The sequence below is a fragment of the Poeciliopsis prolifica genome, unplaced genomic scaffold (assembly GCF_027474105.1).
Source record: "Poeciliopsis prolifica strain line A6 unplaced genomic scaffold, Auburn_PproV2 SCAFFOLD011, whole genome shotgun sequence".
Classification (NCBI taxonomy): Eukaryota; Metazoa; Chordata; class Actinopteri; order Cyprinodontiformes; family Poeciliidae; genus Poeciliopsis; species Poeciliopsis prolifica.
This window is the reverse complement of record NW_026562386.1, coordinates 10,511,602-10,531,887: the sequence shown is the minus strand read 5'-3', so window position 1 is coordinate 10,531,887 and position 20,286 is coordinate 10,511,602. Positions and strand designations below refer to the sequence as shown.

Genomic DNA, 20,286 nt, shown 5'->3' with positions numbered 1-20,286 from the left:
CTTAGCAAATCCAGCTGGATTTCGGTTTGGTGAATTGTAAACAGTAAAAAGAGTAAAGACTTAAGTAATGGACAAAATGTTTTAGTTTTCTGAGAATTATTGCAGGCTGCCAAAGTACCACCAGTTGTATTTGTGGGCAAGTTTTAGTGACTTACTTCTGTGGTCACGAAAACTTTACCACAGAAGTCAAGTTTCTGACTTGACTTCAGAAACCACGATCTGGTTTGCAGATAGTGCAAACCATATCAAATTAATATGTTGTCAGTCAAATATTTAAAATATTTTCTTTTCCAGCAAACAAAATAGGATTAACATGTATATATGTTTGTTTTTTAATGCATGTTGGCGGACAAAATGTAGTTTTTAAATATCAAAATTGTTGTGCTTTACTCTTTCTTTGGGGGGGTAGGTGGGGATAAAATTTATTTTTCTTTAAAATTACAAAGAAGTTTACAGTTTTTAAGTTTGAATTCCCCATTTTATATCCAAATATCATTAATATGTAGATGTGGCCATCATTTTTCCAAAAAGAACTGCCTATTCTAATTTTACCCCCTTTTTTCACAAAATAGGACTCATTTTGTGGCTCAAGCCAGAAACCTTTCACATTGTATATATAGTAGTCAGTCTTCTTCTTTGCCAAAGGCTCTTTAACATTAGCATGATTTTATTCATCAGATTTTCCCTTTGCTGCACATTTAAAATGTGTTTATTGTTTTGTGAGAAACCTTAATGGGATAAGGATTATAAACAAGATCCTTAGCAGTGAGCAAATATCTCTGACTGTACTTTTACCAGCTTATGTGTTGCTGAAATTCTAAGCTTGAAGGTGATGAATCCCAGTTATGTCTATATATTTCTATAAAATACAAAGTTAAAATAACCACATTTATTGATGACAGTGACAAAGTGCACAAGCTTTAGAAAAAAAACAAGATATAATGACTATGTTGTTAAAACCTAACAAAGAATCTTAATATAAAAATACAAGTTGACAAAACTATTGCAATGTTTGTGTTATTGTTCCATCATGGCGCAAACCTATATAGCGTCTAGAGGCAACCTGTGCCTTTTCTACCAAATAAATCTGTCTGCACCATAAGAGAACTGCAACAGAGAGATCCCAACAAGATCTCTCTTTTGTGCAGTTCCCCTGTATGCAATATACAAAGTGCTAACCATACAAAGAATAACAAGCCTTTGAATGCTACTTTCTAACATCCAGATTGTACTGAGTACTTCCATCACACAAAATAACTATGTGTAAAATATTCACTATATATGCAAGACTAAATGTAAGAAGCAAATTCTGAAAGCACCATTCTCGGTCACATTGTGCGTGTACATTTTTTGCACATGGAGAAAATTAATACATTTATGTAAAGCTGTGCTTTTTACACTGGATATAGAAATAATCCCTGGCCAGTATCTATTCATATGGTGTAAAACATGTAGAAACGTAGAATCAAAACTAGTAAAAATAGCCAATATCTCTTGGCAATGCAATGTAGACATACCTGATGTCGGTCTTCCTCAAAAAAAAAAAAAAAAGGGGGGGGGGGGCTTTTTATTTTTTTTAAATGTGCATCAGTCATACAATTGGAAAAATCACACAGAAATAAAGCAATTTACCAGTTGCATACAGTTAGCCTGTGTAAAAGGCCTTGAAATGCCATTCAACCAGCTGAGATCGGTTATACAGGCTGGAGGTACATGTGTCCCATAGAAGCTTGCAGAGTGGCCAAGGATAAAAACTTGTAACAGTGTGCACTGCAACAACCTCAAGTTGTGTGTGATTAACACTGATGACCTCATAAGACCATCATCACCTGCTGTGAAACATTTTGGTAGATGTTCAGCAACCAAGCCAGTCCTTTGTGATTTCTCCCAACTTGACGATCTTCAAACTGCTGTCTTCAAGTTTGAAATAGTGACTTCCTTTGAAGAAGTAGCTGTAATCTGCAAAGAGACAAGCATAACATTCACATTCATGTTTCAGGGTTTAAACATTATGAAGTTTTATTTTAAAGGAAATCTGGATGAATATCATAACACATTTATGGGCCTTTAAAATTATTAAACCTGTGTAATCTTTTTCGATAGTTAATGAATTATGAAAAAGAAATATCCATCTCAGCTGAAGTTAAAATTTGAGAAATATTCCTTATGAAATATGTTAAGTGGTGCACAGAAGCACCTTTGTCGATGGTTACAGACTTGCCTTATATAAATGTGTGTATGTGATGCTTGTGTGCACGGTAGCAGAGCAGTAACGGAAAACTCCAGGGACATAATTTGCATAGCCTCAAAAACCCGTTGACACATAGCTGACTGTTAGGAAAACGTTTGCTCGCATTTCTTAAAATTCCCCTTTATGCAGAGTTGATAGTAGACATCTGCTGTTCAAACAGATGTCTTATTTTCTAATTAACCTATCATGATCCTAAAGAGTCATATCTTCCATACAAAAGATTTTACACAAGTGTCAATACCATGTCAAGTACAGAGGTGGCAGCCTTGTGCTCTGTGTCTTGCTGTGGAAATATCTGATGGGACTTAACAAAATGCATGTCATGATGAACACTATGTGGAAATATTAAAGCGACAAATCAGAAAAGTTGCCCAAGGGAGTTGATACTTGGGCAAAAATTGGACTTTCAAAAGGACAGTGGCTTAAGAATAGCAGCAAATATAGTTGTACATTGGTTTTAGGAAAACAAACACAATGTTTGGAGTGGTCATCACAAGCTCAGAATAATTAAAGTTTCATTACCAGAGCTGAACATGTGCTTAAAAACCAGGTAGCCTCAGATACGGCAGTTCTGTGAGGAAGAATTGGTCAAAATTCCTCAAACTATAATGAGATGTTTGTGGAAAGATACTGAAACTGTTTGCAAGTTATCTCTAGAATGCAAATAAATTTCTCCAAAAACTCCCTACAACGCTCTCATCACTTAGGCATTTAGCAAACAGAAATATGTTTAGTATTCCTATCTGATTTGAAAGAGGAAAAGCTCAGTCTGACTTAATACCAAAGTGAGATAAATGGTTATGTTTTTGAAGCAATTTAGATGTCTGTTTTCATCTGGTTTTAATAGCATACCCTGAAGACAATGTGATCAAAAACCATTGTGCGTTCACTCATTGCAAATCACAGACTGAACAACTTAAAGCATCTCCTCTGTCTTCCATAATAATAAACAGATCACAGCCTGACTTTAGGTCTGCTGCTTTTATGCATCCTTAAAGATTTCTGAATGTGTTCCTTTAAAACATGGCTGCCAACTTCTGAATGGAGCTTTAAATGAAACAAAGCTCTGGTCAAGAAAAAAGAAAGGAAGATCAACAAATTTAAACAGATAGCACCATATATCATACAAGAAAATAAAAAAATAAACTTTACTAAATTTGTTGCACTGATGTTTAATGTGTATTCAGGTTTCAAAAAGTTAACATCGAGATTAAAAAGCTGCTCACAAGTTGACAACCATTTCGGTGTCCAGGGATCTGTCAAGAAATGATCTATATATGACCAGGTAAGTGTTGTCTGTGTTATCCGAGGATTGTTATAATAATGTGGAAAATAGTTTTTTTCCACATTATTATGAGATTACAGAAATGTTAAAAAAACATTACTAGCATTGTTGTGGTTTACATAGTCTATAATCAAATTTAATAACTCTGAAAAAGATTCACAAATAACACAACTAAGTAGGCAGATGTTGAAGCTTTTGGTTAATCTGATAAATTAGTTTTTGGTTGATGTCCAAACCTGAAGATCATCCTTGTTCCTATGATGTTGTAAAGTGACATAAATCTCTGATTAGTTTGAAACAAATGTTACCACAACTAGTAGTGTCACTTTGGTACAAGCAATATGTCACAGATTTTGATAAACCAAAAGGGAAAAATTTCTAGAATGCCCAGCCACATCATGCAGTGCAACAATTTTGTTTTGACTGCAGAAAATGTCTTATTTGGACAGAGCTTCTTCTTTATTTATATGTCTAGAGGAACAGTGTGACAAACAGAGACAAATACTTGAGCCTTATACCAGAGGAGTAGCAAATTTTGAAAAAAAAAGAAACAAATTTGATCTCATGTTAACCAGAGATCCAATTTGTTTTTTGTTTTTTTCTAGCATATGATGAGCAGAGCTGTATTAGGAGCCATAGTTTTAGATAGTAACTACAAAACCTTTGTTATCCAGACACCACAGTAGGCATTATATTTTGCCTACTTACAAAGATTACAATTAACTTTGGTGTAGCTGGTCAGATGTACATTGCATACCACACCATGGATTTATCTTAAGAACTTATTGGCTTAAAAATACCATACTAGCAGGGCAATATCAGCAGAACATCAATAACAAACAGACTGACATGCTAATTCAGAAGTTGCAAAGTTTCTAACTTAGCAGTAGCCTACAGGCAAGGCTCTGAGCCATGTACTGTTTGTTAAAGCATTTGATTTCAAAAGTCATTTTTCATTAAGGACAGGTGTGGTATTCATTCCAGAAATACCAAACCACAAAACAAAACTGCCACACAGAGATTTGCATGTATTTAACATGACTTAAAAATGTAAATTTACCAATGCCGTTCAGACTGAAAGCAGAGTCAATGTCATCAGGAATGCCATTCCAAGATTCAGCAATAAGCTTGGGGAAGCCAGGGTCCATTGCCTTACTACTTTCATCGTATCTATAAAAAAATAAAAAAACATAGTCAGAAATTAAAATGCATTCTTTTGGAAGGGCATAATGAGCATACGATCACATTTTCCTTTGAGACTGCTGATGAAACAGTGAGTCAACACTCCTAATTTCCATGCTATGTAAGCTCTAACAGATGTGGAATAGTTTACAGTGTAGTTTAGATCTTACCAAAACACAAACCTAATCCAGATGCACCGCTAGTATCGCTTTAAAAGATTATGACATCAGAGGTATCAAAGTGTTAACTTAAGAGGTCGGATGTGTTTTGTAGCTTTGCAAGTAGCTGAATAACGTGTCCCTGTCCTCACCTCCAGAATTTGTCTGCAGAAAATAAGTAAGTCTTCCTGTTCTTCCTGAAGTTGAAGGCAGCGTCGATTTGCTGCACATCTGAAGGGAGGCCAAGGCTGGAGAGCCTCTTCGGGTAACCTCTTTCCAGCTCATCAGCTTTGTAAACCCACATTTCGTCACCTGGGATCAAAGGAATTTAAATGGTAAATGGACTGAACTTGTATAGCGCTTTTCCCGTCATTTTGACCACTCAAAGCGCTTTACACTAGAGTCACATTCACCCATTCGCACACGACAGACCGGTAGGCAATTTGGGGTTAAGTGCCTTGCCCAGAGGCAGGAGGAAGCTGAAATCGAACCTACAACCTTCCGATTGCAAGACAACAACTCTGCCACACAGCCACAGTCACCCAGAGAAACAGCCAAATGGAAAAATTTGTCATACACAGCTTGTCACTGAGTTTTAGGAATAGAAGATATAACTTATGTTGACCTTATAAGCAAAACATTTCAATCAAGCACTTCTTTTTTAACCTAAACACACATTTAATGAAATTATTGGAAAACTTACCCTAAAGTCAAAGTCTTCAAGGCCAGATAACATATTGTGCAATGCTTCCCAATTTTCTGGGATATTTTCATATTAATGTAATGCTGAGAATGTTTCTAAAACCACTAATGACTATGGAGGAACAGTACACCACAAACAAGTACTCAGCCAACATTCCTGCAGCTTCTTGATTTCAGAATTTGGTGATCAAGTGGTAAAACGGTGGTAAAGCATTAAAGAAAACATTTTCTGTGATGAAATTTTCTCATCACAGAAAATATGCTCATAGAGATCAGAGATTAAGGGTCACTATGATTCAGACTGACTGTTTCTTAAATATTTTTTGTTTTCCTACAAACCTGAGAAGAAGACTGTTTTCTCCTCCACTGGGTTTTCATAGGCAGCGTCTATCTTCGCAGGGAGGTCAGGCCAGTAGGTGGCCACCAGCATAGGGCCACTGGGTTTGCTCCTGAAGTTCACTGACCTGAACAGGAACCTGGCAGAAAGAGAATGAGTGAGTGATCGTGCAACAGACGAGCCAGGGAAAGAATTAGCCTGATAGGCAAACCGACACGGAAAAGGGTTGATCTGAAGGTGGGGGAAGAGCATGTGTACTTTGAGTTCTGCAGTTTAGTGCAAGTGCTTCACTGGGCCAGCCAACTACAATGGCCTGATTCATGAGCATCTGGTTCTCATTAGAACTGAGGCTGCAGACGCCAGCAGAACAAGACCCATCTTGCCTGGATTTCCAATATGCAGCTGCAAAATAACAGCAGCAGCTCCCCGAACTCTTTTCCACTGACCTATTTTCTAAATGGAAAAAAAAAAGTTGCCAATAGCAAAAATTAGCCTGATCATTTTGAAGTGAAGATGGACATAGCAGAAGTTTTATGGATCTGTTAAATGTTTACTTTGCCTTCCTTTCCAATAAAAGACAAAGTTGACAAGCTGACAGAGAGAATTCTTTACAACAGCCCTTTTGCTACATCTCTATTATTCCCCAAATACTTTTAGTTTGGTACAGTATTGAGTGTTATTTTTTTTATTTTTTTTTGCATCACTTACATTCTGACAACAAGCTCTGCTGGAGGGTTAACCTAAAGCAGTCCATGTTCTTGTGCCTCTGAAGTGCAGAACAGTTATACAAAGTATGATTCGGGCATAAGGACTATGACAAAAACAAATTCTTTGGTGAAAAAACTTTTTAAATACAACAGGCAAATTCAACAGACAATGATCATGGTCTTACGGATGGATCACTACATTTCACACTAATATCTGTGCATATTACAGACAGAAAGTAATGCTATGGTAGCTTTATAATTTAGAGTTCCCAAATACCTCAGAGCCCAATAATTATTGCTGCAGTAAGCTTCGAGCACAGATAGATAGCAATGTCTTTGCAAACCAAGCTAGTTGTATTCATGGCTAAGAAAATCATCTAACAATAAGATCAGTGATTTTATTTAAAATAGCAAGAAGTTCTTCAGATGTTATTTGTCCACATTGCTCTAATCCTTGTTAAATGTTTTCTAAGCCTGTCAGACACAGAACAACTCTTAGTGTTATTAATAAAGTAGAACAGAAATTTCAGAATTTTCATCCTGAAACCAGTCATGTGTGCTTATATCCCGAGTGCAAGAGCAGACTGGTAGGGAGTCTAATCAGTAGGTTTCTCAAACTGTTTCTACGCAACAGAGTTTATAATAGTGTTTTCCTTAAGTCTCCAGACAGACAATTTTATGCTGACCTCAGGGAGTGCTGGGAACATTACTCACTGCACTGTGTTAAGATTTGTGGGACATCACACACAGGTGCTGATTCAGCATATCGACAGACTCCAGTTTTACAATCCAAGAGTCAACAAAGCTTTAGTACTACAGACATGTCAACGTCAGTTGTTTTTTTTTAAAGCTACAGAATTTTGCTTGGACTAAAGACCTATTTACAAGGCATTATCTGGGAACCCAATGTAAATGAATTTCTCCCCAATGTCTGTTTTATGTTGCACATTGATAGAGGATCCTAAGATTTTGCTGAAATTTACAGACATCTCCCTGATATGATGATAACGTGCCGTTTTCGCGTCAACCTGAGGAATGATGTGAGTTGATGTTAGAACAACTTTTCAGGCAACAAGCGCAGCTCAGTGCTGCGTTACTGCAAGAACTAGCAAGATGTAAAACAGGAGGCTACAAACAGAAGAAAAGGATTCTTCTGGTGGCTCATGATGCAAACCAGCATTTGCATCTGATTGTGCTCCTTCTCTTCAGCCATTCCTGTTTGATGTTGCACTTTCCTGATCTATAGGGTTTTTCTAGTCCAAGACGCAAAAGGTTTTCAATACACTCCAACATAGCATCCATTTTTTGCCATATAGAAAATAAAAATTTGCCCAGGAAACAAAAAATGCCCAATTGTGTGTTGGCTCTCACCCATTTCCATCCAAATGACAGTGATGCCTATTTGCATTGGATTATCACAGGACCTTGGAGTTCAGCAAAATATAGTAGATAATTTACAAATCACTGGCATGGCTGTTTTGCACAAGTTTAAGAACACAGATAACCTCTACAATTATTACAAATAGCATGTGGCCCACAGGTAAAACTAATTCCATGTGAATACGGCTTAAGACTCGATAAAACACAAATAACTTCAAGGTATCTCATTCTGTGAGACTGGTTTGAGACAGCTTATTGTTTTCTCTCTTTCACATTCACCTCAAATTTGGATCTTTTGGTGCACGATCACATTCTAACACAAAAAACAACATTCACATGACAGAATAAAACATTACGCCTGCTGTGATTCAACAGAACAAAATGTCTGCCTGCCCAAATATTCAGCAAGAAAGTAAGTAACTCTCACATACTGAACTCAAAACTCTTCAGACCTCTAAAGCTTTGAATGGATTTAGGTCTCAACTCAGCTTGATTTCAAACAACCTAGCCAAAGTTTCATGGTCCGAAGAGCACTCTTTGAGCCTCTGTGTTGCTCTGGTGCTCACTTTAAATGTGAGGATAAGACCCACAGTGAAATGAAAGTTTTTTTTTTCTTTTCTTTTCTTTGCAATAAAGTAAGATCTGTGAAATATGTGGTTTCTAACTCATGGGTTAGAAACTGAAAGAAACGAGACCCTCTGCTGACAAAGTCTATTTTTCTACCGATTAGTCAAATGTTGACAGCTATGCAACATAAACCTGTCTTCATATTTCCTACAAATTCCCATTCAAATCAGGCAAAGGCAAGCAACTGCTCAGAGACAAATGCTCTGCTTGGTGAACTCTGCAAAGCATTAAGATGGATCGGCACCGGTGGAGGATAGGACTGCAGACTGTTCTGATGACTAATGAATGTTTGTTTGCCTCTGTAGGGGAAAGGGAATTAGCTTATTTTTCCCCTTTCTGCTAAGTTTTACTTTATTTATGCTCACCACAAGATATTGATATATCATTTCAATCTGATTGTTGATGATTGTTTCTCTGAAACCAAAGCTCAAATATCTTGTGAGTTTTGACTTTTAACTCTCTCCTCTAACTACCTTGAAAAACACCCTTGCTAGACTCTTATAGTTAGCCACAAAATCCCCTCATTCCACACTGATGGCATGCTGACTCTAAAAAAATGCAGGAATGTTACGATCCTATGTTATGTTCAAATCTCTGTAACTGAATGAGTATCACAGTGGGCAAGTATCTCTTTCCTACTTTTACTGTTAATATTTGATATTAAGAATTGTTATAAGTGTTATAATTTGTTCACTATAAACTGTGAAAAATGCATTAAAATACAGCTGGAGATAGTATATTGTCTAAATGGAAATTTACATCTCTTCCTGAGTTAAAAGCAAAGAGGTGAAAAAGTATTGGTCTATTTGATGTGGCAATGCGATTTGTTCACCATCTACCGAAATGCGCATATAATGTTTTTTTTTGGCATGTAATACCAAGAGCTGTCAAAAGATTGAGTGCTGGCAGGAAAGAAACACAGAAAACCTAAAAACCAATATGTTTTTGTCCCGCCAAAGTGGAAACCAATCCTGATTAACCTACAGTGACTTAGTTGCAATTTTTTTTGCAGCACTTTATTTTTTGTCAAGTAAACTTCCTGTAAAATTTGTTTTGTTTTTCTCCGTGCCTTTGACATCCTCAGCACCACTGGCTTTCATTAAGACTGTTTGATACACATATTCAATTTAGTTAAGAAGTAATAAGAGTGGCGAACCAGTTAAACATCCAATGTCCTCTTCTAGCCACTGCCTCCCAGTCATAGGAATCTCTGTAACTGGGAGGTAATAAACTGGTCTGAACAGTTGATGTTCTGTTAGTTGAGCATAAAAAATTAATCTGTGGAAACCACAAACTTACAGTGATATATTCAATTTTAGCCAACATTCTGACTGTAAAGTTTAGTTTTCATTGGGTAGAAGTGCTATCAGCATTTATGTTTTACTTTGTTGATGTTTGTGGGGAGGGGACAACTGAAAAACCATCACAAATTATGAAATTTCCTTTCATGTGATTATTCATAAAAAACAGTTCTTAATAAGGTATAGTTACTTCAATGTTTACATTTTATTCTAATTGTCATATATCCAGAATCAACTTATAAATAAATAAATAGGTAATCATTTAAAACTGAGATTTAAAAATATTCTTATATATTTTATGAAACAAAATATGTGACTCATTTATCTATGATATTATTGATTAAATGAACTATCAAATTTGCATAAATATCCCCAACATTAATCTAAACAACAACATTTACAACTGAAAATGTCAAGTGAATATGCAAGGCTGCTTCCTCATTTGCATGCACACATGCTAAAGTCCTCTTAATACACAGCATTTTACATTTTAAGCTATTACCTGTCTTTGAAGAAAAACGTCTCTCCTCTGATTTGTGCAACAGCATCAAAGATAACTGGATCTTTGCAAAGGTCCATTGGAGTGACAGGACCCTGAGTTGGAGGCAAAGGCTTGTCGGTTGGCACACCTGTTGTCAGATATACCAGGACATTTTACTTTCATTCTTCTCTGCTTCCCAGTTAAGATAATTATGCTTTTTAGAAAATAGTATGACATTTCTTCTGACCATAGAGCTCTTGGATGCCTTGGATATCATCGTGAGAAAGTCTGAAGTCTTTGGTAAAAGTATAGACAGGAGCCATCAGAGCTCCTGGGTCCTGAGAATGCTCCAGACCAAGGGCGTGACCAAACTCATGGGCTGCCACCAGGAACAAGCTATACCCTAAAAACAATTCAATCAAATTGTACTGTGAGACATTTCTTATTTGGTTGCAAGATAAAAGAGGCAGGTTTATGACTGGAATTTCCACAGTTTCCTTCATAGTAGTTTACATTTATGCAGAGTGTTGGTTTTATGTAACTTAAAGCACAATAAAATAAAAGTAACTATATTTCTATGTGGTTTTTATACTTGGGTGATTTCTCAAAAAGTACACCAACATCAATCTGTAAGTCTCAACGCTATAGCACCTTGGTCAGGACAGAAACCCCATTTCCGGTCATCGTCATAGTTCTTAGTGGTAGCACACCACATTTTCCCATCACTGCGTCCAGAAGAAGTGCAGGAGTCATAGCTGTCTCCAAGAAAGGTGAAAGGAAAGACACAGGGGCTTCCCTCTGCATTTCCTCCCACTGTTGACATTGCTGAAAACCACAGTAGATTATTTTAGAGGTTTGTGTGCAGTAAAGTTCAGACTGCCAAAATGTTTTTCAAGCAAAGTTAGGTTTTACGGGCTGTACTCTGAAACAAGTGTGGATGGAGTGAAAATTAACCAGCACAAAACAAATATTAGCTGACCCACAGCAGGAGCAGAGTCAAAAAGCACAACCAAAACGGATGTGTTTTCGAGGTAACATTTTCTGTTTGACATCACAGTGTTTGTCTTTATTGTTATTTGTTTCTGACTCCTCACCTACTTCTCTATCGAAACCCAAAACACATCTTACTGACTGAATGGAAAGTAAAGCAGTGCACATTAAAATAGTTTAACTGCAATTAAACTAACCACAGCAAGGCTAAAAAACCCCAGTTGAAGAATTCCTGCCAGCAACGATGGAAAAGCATTGCACAATAGGGATAAACACACAAAGAACTTGAACTACATCTACTTTAACAAATTTAAAGTGAGGACTTTAAAACAGTGTACAAATATATGCGATTGTTATCATTTCCAATAAGTTTTATACAATTTTAGATTATTCAATATCGGTTTGACGTTTACTGGAGCAGATGAAAACACCTACCAGTTTCAGGGCAGAAGCCATAGGATTTGTCACGGTCATAGTCCTCAGTGGTGGCACACCAGCGGTATCCATCATCCCTGCCCTGAGTGGTGCAGCTGTCGTAGCTTTCTCCCTGAAAGCTGAAGGGGAATTTACAAGGTGCGCCCTCTGCGTTACCACCAAGGGTGAAAAGTACTGTAAAAACAGAAAAAAAAGTATGTGTATCGCTATAAAGACATGACACACTGTAAATTTTAGTGACAAGATAGAAATGTCATCATAAAATGCCATGAGTGATGATGTAAGACACAGAGCCAGAGAAAAGACAAAAAACAAACATTTTCCACATCAATATTAGCCAGATCTTAACAGAATAAGCAGCTCTGGTAAAAACAATTCTCAAACATGTTCACATTATCTGAAACATCTTAGTACACATGTACTTTGGTCGATGCTTGGACCAGGTATGCATCAATGCTTATACTATGAACACCAGAGATAAACAAAGTGGTTAGTAAAACCCAGTGTTCTGAACATGGAAAAGAAATGTTCCATAATTCACTCCAGAGCAAGGAAATAACATGCTTTCCTGGCATACAGTTCAACCTACTTTCTTCCTGTCCAAAAACACAGAAGGGTTTTGAGTGCAAAAATAATTGTATAATATTGTTATAAAGTTTGAAATGAAAGTGGAATACAACATCAATGTTCCCGAGATAAAGAGGCCAGAAAGTAATTGATTGTTCAGAGAATTCAAGCTGACATATGCCAGGAGACTCTGCCAAGCTTTTCTGACTTCCAGATTTGAGAAGTGTGTGACAAGCTTACACTCATGAGGGCAGAAGCCATATTTGCCCTCTTCATCAAAGTTGTAGGTGGTGGAGCACCACAGGAATCCATCATCTCGACCCTGAGATGTGCAGCTGTTGTACTCTGTCCCCATGAACAGGAAGGGGAATTTGCAGAACTCTCCATCAGCATTGCCAAACTTCACTTTCACCACTGTCAAAACAAAAGTTGTCTTGTTGATGATGCATTTACTCCAGATGTTTATACACATAACATCAATTATCTGCAAAGTGGTAAATGAATGTCAGTGTCTTAAAAATCTTAAATTTGTTTACAAATAAATGCAGAAGGCAATAATAAAATTATTTAATAGTAATACTAAAAGTAGTTGACACAAAAAAATATATTTAAACAGCTTAGTAGCATGTGATTACAGTGAAATGCCAAGAAAGAAAAGCACATTTAAAATGTAGACTTTTTGTATATCAGGAGATCAAGACAAAATGAATTTAATAATGCATAAATCTTGGAGCAAATCTATCTGGGTCATGTAATGTAATTCCAAAAGTGTATTTTTTTCTAATCAGCCTCCAGATGGCTTCAACTTCATATAGTGAGTGCCAGTATCTTCAGACAAAGATTTAAAAAAACGAAGACAAAGTAGGGTAAAGCTGCCTTACCAATTTAAAAAAAATCACTACATACTACTAATACACTACAGCAATTAAATGTACAAGAATGTTTTTTCTGTAGGCAGACTGAGTAACTATAAACCAAAATTTGTATCTGCTGCAGAAGGGTTAAATCAGATTAGCTGAATATTCTCAGCATGTTATTTCAGTTGTCTCCCAGTTTAAATTACACTGCAGCTCATATTTTCCATCAGCTTTAAACTTAATAACAAAAGTATTTAGTACTGTTGTTAAGACAACATCAGTCATACTTAATGTGAAACTGTTTTACACTTGAAATACATGAATGAAATGGGCTTGAAGAAAATAAGGGACAAACATATGATTTTAGTTATTTCTGGCAAGAAAATGAGAAGTCTTTTTTATCAGATTTTCAGACCATTTCATAAAGTTTTACAGTGTCTAAGTTCTGAAGTACAAACTAAAGCAATTACAAGCCCAGAGAAGTGTGTGACTGTGTTTAACGTCTCTGGCAGCAATGATTGTGTTGGTTTCAAAGTTTAACCACTGTGAAATAAACTGAAGTTACGACAGTGGAACACCACATTCCTTAGGTTTCTGTCATCTTGCTCCAAACACAAAATGTTACAGAAGTTTGCCATAGACAATTTGATTTAAGGTTTGCTACAGAAGTGCATTTCCATAAAATGACTGCAAACGTTATTAATCTTTGATTCTAGTTTCTGATTGTCATTTTAGATCTGTATAATTTATACATTGAAACATGTTTTAAAAATTATATTTATCTTATAAACTGTTGTCATTTGCCAAAAAACTGCAGTTTCTAGTAAATGGTGGATTTAGTCTGAAATTTTGAACATGCACACTTCACAGGTTCCTCCCCTTTCTCTCTTCTGTGCTATAACCCACCCTCCATAATCCCTCCCACATAGTGGAGTCTGCCAAAAACTTGATAAATTATTAGTTTTCCAGTAAGATCAGATTGTTTCTCTGACATTAGCACAGCTATGAGCAGTGTGTGAGCAGTGCTTGCAAGAACATGATTAACACTGCTAAAATATTCTTCTTGGACCTCATTGGTTGGTTCTTAGTGGAGATGCTGTATTGCTGCAACTACTAGAGGAGTTAAAAAATTTTTTGCAGATTACCTGTCTCAATTTCTACTGTCATGACATAGAGATATTTTTAACAATTATGTAAATAATATTGTTTTAATAAATTACCTACTTCAGTCTTAAAATAAAACATGTAGTAAGCTATCAAAATATGTTAAATGTCCAGGAGGATCCTCTCATAACATACAGAAACAACCCAGTTTTGGACCCTATACTGGAAATACACTCAACATTCAGTCAGGCTATCATAACACATCCAAAAACACATGGGGGGTAACATTAATGGCATCTAAACCAACAGAGGAACCTTTGAAATACATTTTTAAAAATTAAAAAAAGTAGAAACATGCTTGGATCATTTAGAACTTTTAACAGTATAAAAAGCAATTTTTTTTCTCATGTGCTTTTCATAGTGTAAAGTATAGAATCAATGCTCAATTACCTTGGCCCTCTCCTAAGGTCCACTGCTCATCATCATCAAAATGGGAATCACCCCCAATTCCTGGTCCTGGGGCAAAGGCATGAGCCAAGAGACCATCTTTTCCATCAAAAGGATAACCATCTCCATGTTCTGTTGACACACATCCAAACAAAGATTAAACCTTCTTTTTCTTACAACAATATTACTATTATAGTACCCATAACAATAATTGTATGTCCTCTGGAGAAGCTTTGTTTGTCCTTCACTATAATTACCAGAGTCTTTCTCAAAGTGGTTGGCTGTGGCCATACAGAATGATATTATAACACTTTAAGTAAATATCAAGTGCTTATTTTAGTTGGAATGACTGGAATGGCCTTTGCAAAGACCACAATTCCCACTGTTTTATTATATGCTCCTTAAATATAGGATGGTCATGTGCAGAGTCACCATAAAAACATTTGTGTTATTGGTCCTTTGCAAACAGTCTGTAGACATCTGAACTTTTGCTCTACTGTTTTCTGGATAGGGAGGTGCTTAAGGGAGGAAAACAAAAATCAATGCTGTGTATTACGAATATTAAACATAATTCACATTACAAACGTAGCATACCATTGCGGCCAAAATTAACCATGATGTCAGCTTCTCCATCCATGATGCGAGTAAAAGAAAGGGGTGTGACATCACTCCACACTTTAAAGGCTCTGTAGAAAGCATCATTTATGACTTCCTCGTCCAGGTCAGGAGTGTAGCCCAGGATTCTACAAAGAAATTCCAAAGTGTTAACTTAAAATGACACTACAAATGCACACATACTCCTTGAAAAGATCAAACATCTTGTGAAAGTGTCACAAGATGTCTGCTCTTTTCTCAAGATAATGGAAAAAAAGCTGGACAGTATGAGTCATCTATGAAAGCGTTTTCCGAAACTCTTGAAATTAAGCAATAGACCCTAAATCTGTTGACCCATTTTACTTTGTGCTTTTCTTTAAAACCATGCATGACCTTATTGTTGTTATTGCTTTTGTCTAACAGTTTTGTGAAAAACATACAAACAGGCAGGCTGTAATGACACATAAATACACTATGTTGTGATCCTAAAACAGAACATAACAAAATTCTTGATGCATACTCCATAGCTATGCTGGTTAAAGAAAAAAAAATCCAAGCACTTAAAACAGAGACTTAAGGGAGTTTTCTAAGTGTCAGTTGGAAGCAAGTACCATGTTACATCTGGAATGCTTTGATTTATTGAAAGCTTTTTCAAGACAAGTAAATAAAACATGGTATCAATGGCTGACATTAAATTAGCCAAATACACCCAATATGTGTATCTTTAATAGGTCCCTTTAGAGTTGACCAGCACTCTGATGTTCAAATATTGACAAGTTCCAAGTTAAAAGTAGGAAGTAGGAATTGTAGGTGTTGCCAAGACCAAGTTACTGGAACATTACACAAAAGTCCCTGTGAGTCTGACCTGTAAGTAATCTCCTTCTTCTGCCACTTGGGTCTCCTATGGAAGAAGTTGTAATTGGCCACATCTGGGACACCACAGCGAGGTTTTTTCATGATCTCCACCGTCTTGGCATCTATTTCTCCAGTTTCTTGCAAGGAGAAGAACTTCTGCATTTTCTTCAAAGTGTCTTTGAGCACCATAAGGTTGCATCTGTCTTGTGGGCATCCATAAAACTTATTCAGATAGTGCTACAGGAGATGTGCAAGATACAAAAAAAAAAAAAAAAAAAAAAAACATGACAATGAATTCCTCTCGTTTTTTATTTATATAAAAACAATAGCTTTTTATTCTGAATATCACACAAAGGTTTTTGCGTACAAAAGCAAAGTTTGTACAGCAACTTTTAGATGCACATTCTGTAAGATAGATTCGACAACAAACTCACCAGAGCAACTTCTTTGTCTGTTCTCGGGGTATCGTCTCCGGGAAACCTGATTATAGGAGACGGGCGAGCATTTGTCGCCTGAAAAGCGATAAACTGAAACAAAAACACTCTTAAAATAACCCGATGACACCTAGGTATCGTCGGAAAGCCCATTTTCGCAGGGCAATATTCTCTTAAGTTTGGTTCGGAGCGATTGCTGCTTTCAGTCCGTCAGCTTGCGATGCCTTTGCTCCTCTGCAGATTTCGCCCCCCTTCACCCCCACTTTAGGACGTCCTGCACAGCGGCTGCATAAACTTTCAAAGTTGTGCTTGTTCGTGCACTTTTTCTCTCCGTCGCTTTCTGCGCAGTCTCCAGGCTGAGTTGGAGCGGGGGAGTCATACATTTTTGGTAGAGTGTATCACTCAGTATCATTCTGAGAAGACCAAAACACGCAATATGTGGAGGGAAAGGTTTCATTTCAGACAATGGAAAAGTGGTTAATGCAATCTGCACGCACATTTTTGCGTGCAGATTGCAGCTGAGAAAATGTTTTGCCCTTATGAAATACAGCCCGAATGGAAACGATTTATTTTTCCAATGCAGAGTTTTAGTCACACGCAAACTAAAATATCCTAAGCATTTATTTCTTATTTCTTCACAGGGGGGAAAGTCCGAAATATAAGTCACTAAAGAAGTCAGCTGTTGAAATAGTGTTGTATTAATGCATATTAAACAAAGGTTAGGTGGAAGGATAAAGTTTGTTAAAAGAAAGTGCTGAAATAGTCTAGATAAAGAAAGGAGAAGCACTGTTTTGGTAATGATTTGGTTTATATGAGTCATCAGCTGGTGTTGGTTCACTGTGTTTTGTCAGTCCAATGTTTACTCAGCTGTCTGCCAGCAAAATGTGACATGCCACAGAAAAGAACACAAAGAAGACAGTGAAAATGGTGGCTTTTGTTTTTTTGCTAAATATAGTTGATGCGATGGAAAAACAATATAGCTTAAATAGCAGCTTGAGATTTAAAATGGTAAACTTTGTGTTTGAATTTAGCTTATTTACATAGTAAATCTGAATTGTTTCAGGTGTAGGGGAAACGCACAGCTGATTAACACAGAGGAGTTTATTTGCTATACACACAATGTTGTTTTTGGTTTCAGCCAATGAGATAAAAGTTTGAAAGAAACATGACTTCTTTATATTCCAACCACAGTAACTATCCAATATGTGGGTCCTGACCATGCACTTGAATTTGACCCAGATAACTTTTGTTACCTGGATAAATGCTACGAGAATTCTCAACCAATTTCTAACCATTCTAGACCAAACTTGAGTTCAGAGTAAACAAATATGGCTGACTGAGAAGAAGCAATGGTGGTACTTTGTGAACTATGCTTAATAGAAGGAAACAATAGGAAAAAATGTCTCTGGTGTGCCATAACAGTTTTTTTAACCTTCTGTATTTTAGATTCTCTTCTGTGTTTCCATCACCTCAGGACATAATCAATGATTATATCGAGTGTCCAGAAGTATTTAGTCCTGTGGCATTACCAACTTTTGTATTCTTGTGGATCATAGAATAGGTTATTGAAGTATACATGATTTTTTCAGACTGTAGCATTGGATTCTACAAAGCCTATCTGGAAAGTTTGAAAGTGAAAGAGTGAGCTCTCTATAAACTGAGCCAATCCTATAAACATTTCCTGCTGATCATTTGGAAAGTGGATATTGTAATGCTTATGAAGGGGGACATAAATGCTCCGCAAAAACATTTCATTTGTGCAAAGGTTCAAATCCAAAACCTGTGTAAATGTCAGGTTGCAGGTTTTCTCAGAATAATTGTGTGGTAAGAAAGATGAGAGGCGATAATTTGATTTCCAGCCTCTGGACAGAATTGATTTGTAATTCCTGGCTGCATGAAAAGCAGCAATATTTGGCTGCAGTCAGTTCACTCTTAGAAATAGTGTTATGTTGACATCTGCTGGCACAATGTTAAAACTTGTTTTAAAGTCAAGAATGCTCACTCAACATGCAGTGTGGTATAGACATTAAAACTGAAATACTCTTCATCAATAAATACACCTTATTTGTCTCATTAAAAAATACCTGTCTGTGGACAAAACCAAAATAAAAAAATGAAGAAAAGTGGAAGTCTAACCAGCACCCTCTCTGAAATAACTTGAAACATAGGTTTTAAGTGCATGGTTGAATTCATTTTTTACACAAATCAGACTTTTCTTCTAAAAACAAAATCAATGGATGGATCAATGGAGTGTTAAGAAAAGTGAATTAACTTGACCTCGAGTTTCAGATTATATGGTCTTGGATTTGTTCCCTCTTCTTTTTTTATTATTGTCACCGTCCATGTGATCAACATAGAGTTGAATTTTATATAGTTAAAAATTGCTTTGAACTGATAAATTACATATTTAATTTGCTAAAAAGATAGAAACAAATTTAGCTGGCCTGGTTTTGAATCAAAAGATCTAGTGCACTCTAGTGTTTGTTACTGGCATAGCACCATTTTGTTTTCTGTGGCCTGTTCGTGCTGCTGTCTTTGATGAGCTGCAGACTACAGCAAAGCCAAGGTCTTTTCTGTAACTCTTCTTGACGTCTTTTTGTGTATGCTCTCATATTGGATTAGACTAAACAACAAATAAGAACCAACCTTAACAGAAACAGCCAAATAACAATTCTTTCTTCCTTTCTTCTTCGTTCTGACAGACCTTGTTTTCTCCACAAAACAAGGTCTGTCAGATGGATTGCTCACAATTGTGGTATATCTAGCAGTGCAATTTCCCTTTCCCTTAGCCAGAGTACAGTTAATTTTTTATAGCTGGGACTGCTGTTGGTGGTTCCTGGATGGATTTAACATCCATTTGCCAACAATATCCAGGGCCTGTCACTTTGGAGCAGAAGCTTGATTTTATGCAATGATACATGCTGCCATCTCCTCCAAGTGACACACTCACAGTGATCTCTTGCAGAGCAGGGGGAACAGAATGCCTGCCTATTATATGTACATGGGGACTGCCTCTCCAAATAGAAAATGCTGTGAGATGTGAAAAGTTGAGCCACAGCCACAGTAATTGAATGCCTTTGTGCATATAAATGCAATTTTGCAGGAAGAAGTGGTATAAAGAGATTGAGATGATAACATTTGATATGCATGTAAATTGTTTTCTGTTTTTTCAATGCTGCTGTTTTTAAAGTGGGTGTCTTGCAGGTGATTGTTGCCACATCTACCCCATTTGTATTTATTAATGGGTGAAAAGGAGGATTTATATACAATTGAAATGACACCGGCTCTACCGGAAAGCGAAAGTAGAGCAAACAATCGACAAACAAATAATGTTAATGGAACTCTGTGCGCTTTTTTAGTTTTAAAATCTGTGTAAAATATTGTATATTTCGGGTCCCGATCCACTCTCCAATCCAGTAGATGGCGGTAATGCACATCTTCTTTTATGGCAGTGCTTGCCAACTGCCATAAAATCAAGAAGAAGAGCTAAACAGAGCTCGAGAAATCTTTTGAATCGTTGTTCTCTAATTAGCCAACGTCCAGGTGAAGACTAATGGCAAGAAAATTCCCCAAGGACTTCAGCTCTGTAAGG

General features: G+C 36.6%; 1 protein-coding gene across 1 annotated transcript; it reads right to left on the bottom strand.

Annotated features, from left to right (window-relative positions):
* Nucleotides 1-874: 874 nt before the first annotated feature.
* Nucleotides 875-17,005, bottom strand: mmp2 (matrix metallopeptidase 2). Its single transcript, XM_055036595.1, has 13 exons — nucleotides 16,695-17,005; nucleotides 16,271-16,497; nucleotides 15,406-15,554; nucleotides 14,815-14,943; nucleotides 12,644-12,817; nucleotides 11,837-12,010; nucleotides 11,063-11,236; nucleotides 10,659-10,814; nucleotides 10,433-10,559; nucleotides 5,918-6,054; nucleotides 5,029-5,188; nucleotides 4,597-4,706; nucleotides 875-1,959 (listed from the first exon to the last, which is right to left on the bottom strand). Exons 1-13 carry the CDS (start codon nucleotides 16,845-16,847, stop codon nucleotides 1,856-1,858), a joined length of 1,974 nt encoding a protein of 657 aa, XP_054892570.1. The 5' UTR covers nucleotides 16,848-17,005; the 3' UTR covers nucleotides 875-1,855.
* Between the last annotated feature and the right edge of the window lie 3,281 nt (nucleotides 17,006-20,286).

What these genes read in the sequence shown, in the direction of transcription:
- mmp2 (XM_055036595.1), bottom strand. Translation starts at nt 16,847, where the DNA reads ATGGGCTTTCCGACGATACCTAGGTGTCATCGGGTTATTTTAAGAGTG. An exon ending in ACGTTTTTCTTCAAAGACAG is followed by an intron (nt 6,055 to 10,432) that starts GTAATAGCTTAA and finishes TCTTTCTGCCAG; the next exon opens with GTTCCTGTTCAGGTCAGTGA. An exon ending in GAAAACAGTCTTCTTCTCAG is followed by an intron (nt 5,189 to 5,917) that starts GTTTGTAGGAAA and finishes CTTTGATCCCAG; the next exon opens with GTGACGAAATGTGGGTTTAC.